Genomic DNA, 12,817 nt, shown 5'->3' on the forward strand with positions numbered 1-12,817 from the left:
AATCTGTGAGGTATATGGTATTATTACTTCCATTTTACAGATGAGAAAATTGAAGCAGACAGTTTAAATGACTTGCTCAGAAATCATAAAACTACTGAATGTCTGCAGCAGTTTTGAATTCAAGTCTTTCTCACTTTAAGTCCAGCACCCTCACCCACTGAGCCACCTGACATGAGTTATTCAGAATTACACCAAAAAATGATAACTATATTACAAATATAGACTTGAAGTATCTAAGAACTCAATGGAAAGCTATACTAGAACAAGAACATCATCACTATCAAATGAACATAACATTGATCCAAAAAGAATGATATTTTTAATAGATATCACTATAAATGTACATAATCCATAAGGTATTTGGAATGAAAAGCTTTCAAAACATACATTGTGACACAGTACAAAATCACGTAGGGACTGTATGAAGAGTGCACTGATCTTGTTGTCACTACTTAAGTTTTACTAAAAAAGTTTTCAGGGAGGATGAGCTGCTATCTTTACATTCTAATCAAAATTGTTTTTCTACTCATGAAAAATCTACAACTTATCCCTGTTGCATTTCTATCTGTAATTTCGTCAAAGAAAGATGCCAAGAAGATGGTAATAATGGGAAAAAATAATATGTACATACATGGGGTCCATAATTGTTTCAAGTCATAGGCAAAAATCATTTCCCACAAATCATTAACATACATGGCAAAAAATTACTAAAATGCCCGAGTTCTGAAACTATCCCGTCTCTTTGAAAACTCAACTTAAGAAAGAATAAACTCCCTGAAGCTTACTTTCTTGATATATTCTTATTCTTCAATGACAGGCAATTGATATCCTTCTAGATTATCTTGTCACATCTAATAAAACCACTCTCTTCTATGTCATCAATAATTTCCTTAAATGTCAAGTCATGGGGTAACAGGTTTAGAACTAAAACAGGCATTAAAGATCTTCTAGTCCAATCTCCCTGTAAGACGAGGAACTGGGTCCCAAAGAAGTCAAGTGCCTTGCATAACATCACAAAACAGAAACAAAGGAGAAATTCAAATCCAAATGCTGAAACTCTAAAAATTGTGATTTTACTACTGATACAACTACACTATCTCACCAATCAATGTCTCTTCTCATTCCTCATTCTCATTTTACTACCTCTTTACCATGACATGATTCCAAGACACTAATTTCACATCTCAAAATCTCAAAACTAGAGCCACAACTCCAGAGACCATCTTCTAAAAATGTCTTTACAATACTCTTTTTAAGTGGTAAAGTGAGAGAATGTAGATGAAGAATTTAGATGACTGAATTATTATTCAAAAGTGAGAAACCTTTGACTCTTGATTGTGTCATTATGAAGAAGAAACAATTTATTGAATGATTCTCTTTTTAATTAGAGTTGTGACAACTTACTTTTTTACAGTGAAGGTAACACGATCAATTTCCAGAGTATTAAATTTCTTTAAAGTGGAATATACTAGAAAAAAATTTCACAGGATTCACCAATTTTTTAATAACTATATCTGCAACTACAATTTTTCAAAAAATTATTTTCATTCTTCTCAATTCAAATACTGAAAGGTTCTAGAACCTCTTCTTTATAGCTATACATTTTTATGGAATTAATTTTAGCTCTGTTTCTTTACCATGATTTCTAGAATAAAAGACTAAAAGTATAAATACAACGGGGCCTATTATCAAGAATGTCTAATAAAAAGAATAATTTTACAATGATAAACATTATCATATTTGAACCTCACAACAATCCTGGAAAACAGGCACTATCATTATATATATTTTACAAATGAGGCTAAGTGACTTGCCCAGAGTCACATTGCTAGAAAATGTCTGAGGCTGAATTTGAACCCAGGCCATGCTCATTCCAGGTCCACACACTATATACACTGCACCATTTACCTGCCAAAAGTAATATATTAAAAACATTTAAATCTCTGTAAAATTACCTAATTCCTATTTTTATAAAGTCTAACTACTTCTAAACTAAAGATGAAGTATTTTAAAACATGTGTTCTCTGAAGCAATATCAGCTATTTTGTCATTATAGGAATTATTTCAAAGAACAATTGTTTTGAAATGCTTTTAAAAATATCCTATCTCATGAACTAAATATAAAATATATTTACATTCTTTCACATACAATAAATGAACAAATTGTCCAATTCTAAGGTTAGAAATTCTTAAATTGGCTAATGATTACTTCTAAGAATTATATTAAAGAAGATTGTTAAAAAATTTGAACCGCAAATTTTGTGCCTATTGAAAGTCCTTCTAAAAAAGAAAGTGTGAACTTCTCAATCCAAAAGTCATGCATCATCTCTATACATTTAAATATGTTCTTAAATCTATTAATGAACATCTGTATTGGGAAAAGATTTATTTACTTTCCAGTTCAATGATATAGTTGGCACATATCTACTTAAGAAATTTTAGATATTTACAAATAAAACCAACTCCTTTTATTGACTTTATACACAAAAAAACTCCCAAATATTTTATCATCTTATAAAATTTAGCTAAATATAAGAAAACAATTTTCTATTTACTAGATTAAATTATAAAATAGATTAAATGGAAATTAAGAACATGCCTCCTCCACCCCCCAACTATTGCAAACTGTAAATTATTGCTCCAAAATATGACTTCCTTATTTGGTTTAACATAAATGTCTAAAACATAAGAAACATGTATTAACTAAAAGAAAGAGAAGTGAAACTGAAAATCTAAAATTTAAAAACTTTTATCTTTTACTAGCTACTAGTCCACACCATCCACATCTGTTCCCCAAATTCATATAAATACAATGGTAGTAAAGTGGTATTGAGTTACTCAGTAATGTTATCTCCCCATAATAAAGAAGGCAAATTCTGATGATTCAACAGAAAGTTACTACTTACATCGGGGTATTCTTTTACAGGCACGTAGAGTTTCTCTTGTAACTGAACAATAGGTCCCACAGCATCAGGAAGCTCTGCACTCCTTTTCTCTGTACTTCCATTTAACGTGTCATTATACATGTCTTTTCGTACTCTGCTAATTTCTGTTAAGGGCAAATAAAAAAGAAAGCATTAGCCACCAAAATATTTGCTGGCACAAAAAAAAAAGTATTTTTAATTTTAAAAAATGAATTCAATCATTGTCAACAACCACCACCAATGCAGCAGATTTTAAAAGAATAGTATCAACTTTGCTTGTGCAATTTGGACTTTCTATTAAAAATATTAAATTTCACAAGGTTGAAACAAATAAGGTAGAAAACCCTGTTAGCAGTTGCCTTCTGGTTTGTTTTTAAACTATTTCTATTTCCTTTTTTTGTCTAAATTTAATTACCCACTAATTCACTCTTCCCCCCCTTCCCCTTTCCACCCCATAAATTCTCTCCTTTTAATAAATAAATACAATTAAGCAAAGCCAATCAACACCATCCAGAATAGGTTAGTCTCATTCTGTACCTCTAACATGTGACCTCTTTTAACAAGAGTTGTTTCCACTATTAGTCTTCTGAAGCTACATTTGGTAGGAACACTTAATTCTTCTGTTTTCAAACTTGTCAAAATATAAAAATTTGACAATGTTTGATTCTAGCAAAATTTCTAACAAAATAAAGTAAACTTTTGGGAAATCAGAAATTAAGTCAATCAGATGGGGGAGGGAGGATGGGGAAATGTTTATCTTATTCAATAGTTATCACCCTCACTCAATGAATCCACCTCATTACCACACCCTTTCAAGTACTTCCATAGAACTAAATCAGTTTGTGATAGCTCAAAGAATTTTATTTTCTGAATGTCTTTACCAGTATCCTTACAAGATCCATATCCCAGAATATAGGAGAAAAGCCTGAGGAGATGTATCATGAATTACAATTTAGAATACCTGGGTTCCAAGCATTTCTGCTATTTAGTATTTTAGGCACTTAATTTGCCTTTTTTTTGGCCTACGTTTTCTCATCTAGCAAAAATAGAACTTAGATGATGTGTTTCCTAATATTATAAAACACCACCACTTAATTAATCTAGTTATTCAATAAATCAAACTATTTATCTAAGATATTAATTGTCTCTGAGCAAGGAAAGCCAATCTTATTTGGAAGATGACGGTTTCAAAGGAAAGATCACGGAATTCTAAATTATGCCACCCCCCCCCCCCCAAAAAAAGGGAAGTAAAAATGAAGCGTAAATTTAACATGAAATCAGTTCTAATAATACTATTGAGAACAATACTATTGCATATTTTCAATAATTTAAAATTTATTTCCCTTATAAATCGCTAACTTGTTTACAAAACTATGTTATCTTCTAGACAAAGTTAAAATATACTGAAGCATATTTGCATATATGTAATTTAGCACATATTTGCATACATAATATGATTACTATATAATTAAAGATAAGATGATGTGAAAATTTAAAAAAAGATAAAGCTCATCCTGATGAGCATTACAGAATTATATTATACTGACAATGAATCATGACATGACAGACCACATGACAGACACTCTCAACCTGAATAGTTTCAATATACTCTTCTATCAACTTACCTTATAACTCTTTTACTTCTTAGTACATAATGCTTTTGAAAGATGGTATTGTCCAAAAATTGCACCCACAAGGCATTCGCGCCCATAATAAAGCCTATACTCAAAAGCCTCCACTCCAAAGTTTGGAGTACTTGGCAGAGATTGCATTGAACAACTGCCTTGGCCTTTGAGAACTCAAGGTGATCACACTATGAAGATCAGGATCTAAAAACCATATGAATAAAAATAGCCAAAGCTTTACCATTTCTGCTATGGATTCAGACACATATGGTTTTATAATCTTCATTAGAGGTGGTATAACTATCTATTATTATTTTACCATCTGTGAAATCTCCTAGATTTTCAAGCTCTGTGCTCACATTCTCCCTCAGGCAACAAAGCAGAAGCAGCTGACAAATCCTGTCATTTAAATCTCCATTCTTCAAATATTCTCACTACTCACAGACATGACCTCCAGTTCAGTTCTTCATCACAGCTGACCTGTCTTCTTATTGTCTCCCCTGCCTCATAACTCTCTTCATAAACTAATCTATCCAGTCCAGTCTGAATCCCACAGAGGATTAATCAGGACAGGAATCAGAAACAAAAAGAAAGCCTAGAAAGTTTAATTTAACCAGGGGTTGAAGTTTCCAGATAGCTCAAAATGCCAAGTTCAACTGTTGTCTAAGGAAACAAAACAAATACAAAGTGAGAATGTTTGCAAAGATCCAGGCCCAGGCTAGGAATTTGCAAATTTCAAACCATAAGAGGAACAATCAAACATTGCTCCAGATCAGATCACTAAGAGAGAACTAAAAGCTTACAGATCTCCAGTTTGAGCTGTCCCTTAGATATGACTAAAACTCAATGCTCCTAAGAAAGCAATGGAAGGACCAATCTGTATATTCTGCCCAGACGTGTGCAGTCTACTGTTAAGCCTAGAAATTAAAAAAAAAAAATCTCTTAAAATCCAAAGGCAAAGGAACAACAACAACATAATAAAATAAAATATGAAAGAAAGAAAAGAAAAAAATACAAGTACCAAGGAACCATAGGCAGAATCATAAAAGATTTAGCAGGAATAGATTCAGTGTAAAGGAGTAGAAGCTTGTAATATAATATTCCAGAAGGCAAAGGATAGAGGTTTATAGCCAAAATTAATTTACTCAGCAAAACTCAGGATAATCTCACAGGGAAAAATTGGATCTTTAATGGAATTAAATACTTCCAAGCATTCCAGATGAAAAGATCAGAGCTGCATAGAAGTTTTGAATTGCAAACAGAAGAGTCAAGAAAAACAAAAAATAAAATAAATGTGGATAACTACAAGGGACTAAACAAGGATAAAACATTTATCATACTAATATGGAAAGATAATACATGTTACCCTTGTGACTTCTATAATCCTTTGGGCTCATAGAGGGATGTAATTAGACAGAAAACTTGGTAGTAGCTCTTGCTGACCTTATAAGAAGAATGGAGGAAAAAAAATAGAAAAAGAACTATGGTGAGGAAAATTAGGGAGAATTATTACATATGATCAGATTGCACAAGTAGAAGTCTGTTCTCACAAGGAGGAAGATGGTAATAGCTAACATTTATACGAACTGGTTAAAAGAAGGATGAAGGATGAATATAAACACAAAATTTAGTAGAGAAATACAGTTTACTCAATAGATAAATAAGAGGAAAAGAGAAATGCATAGATTAAATAGAAGCATCAGTCCTAAGCAAAACAACCTCTAAGAATTTCCAAAAATTGGGCTTTTTTAGAAATGGACATATATAAAAATCATCTGAGGAGAAATATATATATATATATATATATATATATATATATATATATATATATATATATAAAATTTTTATACATGTAAAAAAATCTTCCCCATAATACTGCTAAGGTCACCACCATTCTTCAAATGACCCAGGCTCCCAAATGCAGTGTCATCTTAACTTTTCTTTTGAATTGAACTCATGTATCCAATCTATTGGTCCTTATTGCAAACTACTCTTATTTATGTCTCCTTCTCTCCATTTAATCACAACCTGGTGCAGGAACCTATTACTTTATTACTTTTCTTTTTTCCCCTTACCACTAAGTTTCTGTCTTTCTTTTTGAACATATATAATAACTTTTTAAATCACACATTTTTTAATGAATTATGTTGGGAGAGAAAAATCAGAACAAAAAGGAAAAGAATTACAGGGGAAAATAACACCCAAGAATAAAGAAGTAAACATAGTACGTGTTGATTTACATTCAATCTCCATAGATCTCTTTCTGAATGGAGACGATGTTTTCTATCCAAAGTTTATTGGGATTGCTTTGGATTGCTGAATCACTAAGAACAATCTTTCATTGTTGATTATCTCACATTCTTGCTGTTACTGTGTACAATATATTCTTGTTTCCAGGCATTTATACATTCAGCTTGTTCATTTTTTATAGTACAATGTTAATATTCCATTATCTTTATATACTACAACTTGTTCAGCCATTCCCCAATTAACAGGCATCTACTCATTTTCCAATTCTTTGCTACCAGAAAAGGAGCTGCTACAAACATTTTTGCACATGTGGGGTCCTTTTTCCTTTATGATTTCCTTGGTACAAAGACCCAGTAGTAGCTTAATTAAAGAGCATACAGAGTTTGATAGCCCTTTGAGCATAGTTCCAAATTGCTTTCTTGAATGATTGATCATTTTACAATTCTACCTACAATGCATTAGTGTGCCAGTTTTCCCACATCCCCTCCAAGATTTATCATCTTTTCCTGTCATCTTAGCCAATCTGAGAGGTGAGATGAATAGTGATTTAGGGCATTTTTCCATATAACTATAGATGTCTTTAATTTCGTCATCTGAAAATTATCTGTTCATACCCTTTGCAATTGGGAAACTGGGGAATGACTTGTATTCTTATAAATTTGGCATAGTTCTAATATATATATATACACACACACACACACACACACACATATAGATATATAAATAATCAGAAACATGGGCTGTAAAGATTTTTTCCCCAGCTTTGTTCTTCCCTTTTAATCTTGTTTCTGTTGATTTTGTTTGTGAAAAAAATTTTAATTTAATGTAATCAAAATTTCCATTTTGCCTTTCACAATGTTCTGTAGTTTTCCTTTGGTCATAAATTCCTCCCTTTTCCAAAAATCTGATAGCTAAATTATCCTTTGTTCTCTAAATTGTTTGTGGTATTATCTTTTAATCACAAATCACATACCCTTTTTGACTATATTTTAGTATGGGGTGAGATGTAGATCTATGCAGAGTTTCTTACATTTTCCAGAAATTGGAGTTTGGGAGTTTATCAAATACCAGAGTACTATAGGCTTTGATTACTGTCTCATGTATCTAATGTACTCCACTGATCCATCATTCTATTTCTTAGCTAGTACCCAAATGGGTTTTGAGGACTACTGCTTTAGAATATAGTTTTACATATTTAACATGTACTGGTCATCTAGGGGAGGGGTTGGGGGGAAAGAAGGGAAAAATTGGAACAAAAGGCTTGGCAATTGTCAATGCTGTAAAATTACCCATGCAAATAACTTATAAATAAAAAGCTGACACTGCTAGGCCACCACCATCCCTTGTGGTTTTTTCATTAATTCCCTTGATTTTCTTGACCTTTTGTTCTTCCAGAAGAATTTTATTATTTTTTCTAGCTCTATAAAATAATTTTTTGGCACTGGTATGTGATATGGCACTGAATAAGTAGGCCAATTTAGGCAGAATTGTCATTTTTATTATATCAACGTGGCAACCCATGAACAAATGCTATTTTTTCCAATTGTTTAGATCTGACTTTATTTCTGTGAGAAGTGTTTTGTGATTGTATTCATATAGTTCCTGAGTTTGTCTTCACAGGTATACCAAAAATCTCTCTCTTGCTGCTGGGCTTTTTTCAGTAATATATAGAAATGCTGATGGTTTGTGGTTTATTTTATATCCTGCAACTTTACTAAAACTGTTAATTGTTTCAAGTAGTTTTTTGAATAATTTATTAGGATTCTCTAAGTATATCATCATATCATCTACAAAGAGTGATAAGTTTTATCTCCTCATTGCCTATTCTAATTCCTTCCATTTCTTTTTTTCTAATTCTTAAAGCCAAAATATCTAAATAATAATGGTGATAATAGGAATTCCTGTTTTATCCCAAATTTTATCGGGAATGCATCTAATTTCTCTCCGTTATAAACACTTGCTAATGGCTTTAAATTAATACTGCTTATTACTATGAGGAAAACTTCCTTTATTCCCCTATGCTCTCCAATTACATACTTCTCATTTTCAATCATTTCAATAGTTTTCTGCTTATTTTCTCTATACCTCACCACAATCTTCTCTCTAATAAGCTGCTGAAGGGATCTTCCTAAAAGTGGCTATTTATTTGACCTTAGCATATTCAATACCTCTAATAGTTCTCTGTAACTTCTTATATATAAAACCTGCATTTGGTTTTTAGTTTTTCACAATTGAGCTCCTTCATACTTTTCTACTTTATTCCCTTCCACATAACATACAATCCAGCTGTACTGACTCACTACTTCCTTTATACAATACTCTTCATCTAATTGTTCTGTGCATTTTTACTAGCTGTGTTTACCAAACTTTGAATCTTCTTCCCCCCTCATTTTGTCTTACCATCATCTTTTCATCAAGACTATTCATCCCCCACACAAGAAGCATTAGTATCCCTCAAAGTAGTAGTATCTTTCCTGTAAAATATTCTTAGTGTGTTTTTGTATCTAAATAATCTTATTGTTGTCTTCATCATAATGTGGAATAGAATTTATTAATGAGCTCTTAATAAATGCATGCTACCTGACATAGTTTAACAGCTTAATTTCCTCCTGTTCATCTCAGCCCAACATTCTATGCTATCAAGATCTTAGGAAGGTTTGTGTCATTTGCATATTACATCTTTCATACATTCATACAAGTCTTTGATAAAAATTACTGAACACAACATGGCGCTGAATAAATTCTACTGCTGGCCATTTCCCTCCAGGTTGAAAGCAATCCATAAAATAGTACACTTTGTTTATGGTTTATCTACAAGTCTATATAATTGTACCATCACCCAACTAGCCCATATTTGTTTATCTTGTTCATAACAACACACAAGACTGCCAAATGCCTTACCAAAAACAATGTTATATTCTAACAGATAACAGACTTTATCAGATTTTTCATAATTAGTGCCACAGTCTCACTTCTGTCATTTCTAAATGCTTACCAATCCAAGGTTTAAGTTATATCATAATTTTACTACAGCTTACCTATCTGTAGTTCCAAAAAGGTTATCATATTTTTATTTTTTTGCTTTTTGGAAATATGAATTTGCCGGCAATGTCATCAGCTCTATCATTTCCTATCATTTTTTTTAAAAACACACTAATAATATTCAAATAATAAGAGAAAACATGATCTCTTCTACCCAAATTTATAATAATTCAACTAAATGATATTTTTAAATAATTGAAATTTGAGACATTCCATGAAAAGGATAATCTTTTCTTGCATGAAGGCAATATAAAAAAATATTTATGACCAACACATTGTGATACTAGAGTTACACAAAGCCGAATTTTAGCAAGCCATCTGCTTGCTCTATTCCTCTACTAATCAACCAAATCCACTGTTCCAGCTAACAAAAAAAAAAAAAAATTGCCTTAACATTCTGTTAATGAACATTGAAAAGGATGAGAATGACAAGAGGGGAGTATTATTAGCATTCTTCTAAAAATGATCATATCATTTAAATTATGCATGTATAATACACATATACACACATCTTCAATGAATTTAATTTGCAACAGTAACTGGAATAAAGCTAATTCAAAACTCATATAAGAGCATATTTCTTTCCATACATGTAAATAGTGGCCCTTTGTCTCTAGAATAAAACACAAACTCTTCTATTTGACTTTTTAATCTTTACAACTAGACTTTTCAATCTATAGTGCATATCTATCCCTTTAAGCACTATAAAATTCAATCAAACACTACTACTTAACTTTCTCCTCACTCATGTATGATACTCCATTTCCATTTTCAGATGGAAATGCCTTAGAGCTAAGCTAACTCCTATTCCTAGAATGACCTCCCCTTCATCTCTGGTTCTTGGAACCCCTTATTTCTTTCAAGACAACTCAAATTCAAGATTCTACATCAAATCTTTCCTAATATACCCAACCACCCCAAATACTACAAAATACAAATACACAAATACCTCCCCTCTAAAATCTTTTTAATATATCTTCCCTGACAGAATGTAAATTCCTTGATAATAGGAAGAAAACTAACACTTCTAAGACCCAACTCAAGAGTTGCCATGAGGATCATATGAGAATACATTACGCATGCATTTTGCAACACAGAAAGCATTATGCAAATAAATGACTATTACTATCCTAGTCTACCAAATACCATCTATTATATACTATGATTGTTAACAATTAGAAATAAGCTTTACTCATCTATATGAGAGCACAGTAGGTCCTATTATATATATATATATAAAAAACAATGTAGGGAAGGAAATATATTTAGAAAAATAGCTGCTAGGTGGTATAATGTACATTGGGCCTAGGATCAGAAGACTTATCTTCCTGATCCAAACACTTACTAGTTTGCCTCAGTTTCCTCATTTGTAAAATGACTTGAAGAAGGAAACGTCAAAATTACTGTAGGATCTTTGCCAAGAAAACTCCAAACAGGATAATGAAAAGTTAGACATGACTGAATAGCAACAACAAATTTAGAAAATCTAACTAGGTTCTTCAAATCCACTCAAATATATTTCTAAGAAAACTTAACTTAATATCTTAAGTATCATAACTGAGTTCTTCTTGTAATCCATACTTAAATATGCACTTGAGAAGAAATCAGACAATAAATAGACATTTGAAATCTACATGACAACTTTATTTTTGAAGACCAGTGGCATCACAGAGTAATGTCTTGATGGGACTTAAGTGAAGGAGACTTGAACAAAAGTTGTCAGCTTTACACCCTCTGCAGTGATCAACAAAGTCCAAAGGCAAGACAAAAAACCTAAAAGATGGCTCAGGATGCAATGAATGACTGGAGGCTTTGATGTTTTACTAACTTCTAAGCACTGCACAACATGTGCTTCAGCCACATTCATGGCAGTAAGAGCAAACTGTTCTTATCCTCTCCACCAGAGAAAGTCTTCACATGCTTGGGGCAGACAATTACCTTCAACCTGGTTTAGCCCAATTAATGAAATTCTTTTAGCATGGTGCAGCTTCTCCATGCACATGACTTCTTGGGAGTTACAGGTGAGAGTTAAGTAAAGAATGATTATCAAAGGTAAATGAGCAGCCCTGAAAAGAATATGGCAAGCCCCCAATTCAGTTTCAATTGATCAATGATGGACAGAAGCAGCTACACCCAAAGAAAAAAACACTGGGAAATGAATGTAAACTGTTTGCATTTTTGTTTTTCTTCCCGGGTTATTTCTACCTTCTGAATCCAATTCTCCCTGTGCAACAAGAAAACTGTTTGGATCTGCACACATACATTGTATCTAGGATATACTAGGACATATTCAACATATATAGGACTGCTTGCCATCTAGGGGAGGGGGTGGAGGGTGGGAGGGAAAAATCAGAACAGAAGTGAGTGCAAGGGATAATGTAAAAAAAAATTACCCTGGCATGGATTCTGTCAATAAAAAGTTACTATAATAATAAAAAAAAAAAGAATATGGCAAGCCCTCACACTATTAGAGTTAGTCCCTCCTTGAATACACTAAATTAAAAGTAATTCAGAACCAAAGGACCAGAGCTAAAAGAGATTTCTTTAGCCATCACATGCCTGATCCAACCTTTCCTTGAAGTCCTCCAGTTGAAAGAACCAAATAGAGGCCATTTCATTTTTGGACATGTCAGTATTATTCTAAATTATTCATTATTCAAGTCTGAATTTAAATCTGTTGTTTTATATCTTTACCTTTTGGCTAAAAATAATAGATAAGGAATAGAGAGGACAAAGGACTGTATCAGAAACAAATAGAGTAATCCCAATATTACACCTTGAAATATCAAAGACAATTATCACAGCCTCTCTTCTGCCAAGCTTTCCCTTCTTCAGGATCAAATATTATCTTGAAATATCTAGCCATTTCTCTAACACAAGACCTTTAAATTTATTTTTGTTTCCTTGAATTACCAGCTTTTTTAAATTAAAAAAAAAAAATTTGATTGAAAAAAATGCCAAGATAATTGACTAAAA

The 12,817-nt window shown here is 32.2% G+C and overlaps 1 protein-coding gene across 10 annotated transcripts in view; it reads right to left on the reverse strand.

The window, feature by feature from the left end:
* Positions 1–12,817, reverse strand: part of QKI (QKI, KH domain containing RNA binding) — a 173,905-nt gene that overhangs the window by 110,163 nt on the left and 50,925 nt on the right. For all 10 annotated transcript variants that reach the window (XM_031937515.1, XM_031937518.1, XM_031937516.1 and 7 more), the window contains exon 2: positions 2,907–3,049. In XM_031937515.1, the coding sequence (XP_031793375.1) occupies positions 2,907–3,049 (143 nt within the window). The remainder of the gene's footprint in view (positions 1–2,906; positions 3,050–12,817) is intronic.

The sequence above is a fragment of the Sarcophilus harrisii genome, chromosome 4 (assembly GCF_902635505.1).
Source record: "Sarcophilus harrisii chromosome 4, mSarHar1.11, whole genome shotgun sequence".
Classification (NCBI taxonomy): Eukaryota; Metazoa; Chordata; class Mammalia; order Dasyuromorphia; family Dasyuridae; genus Sarcophilus; species Sarcophilus harrisii.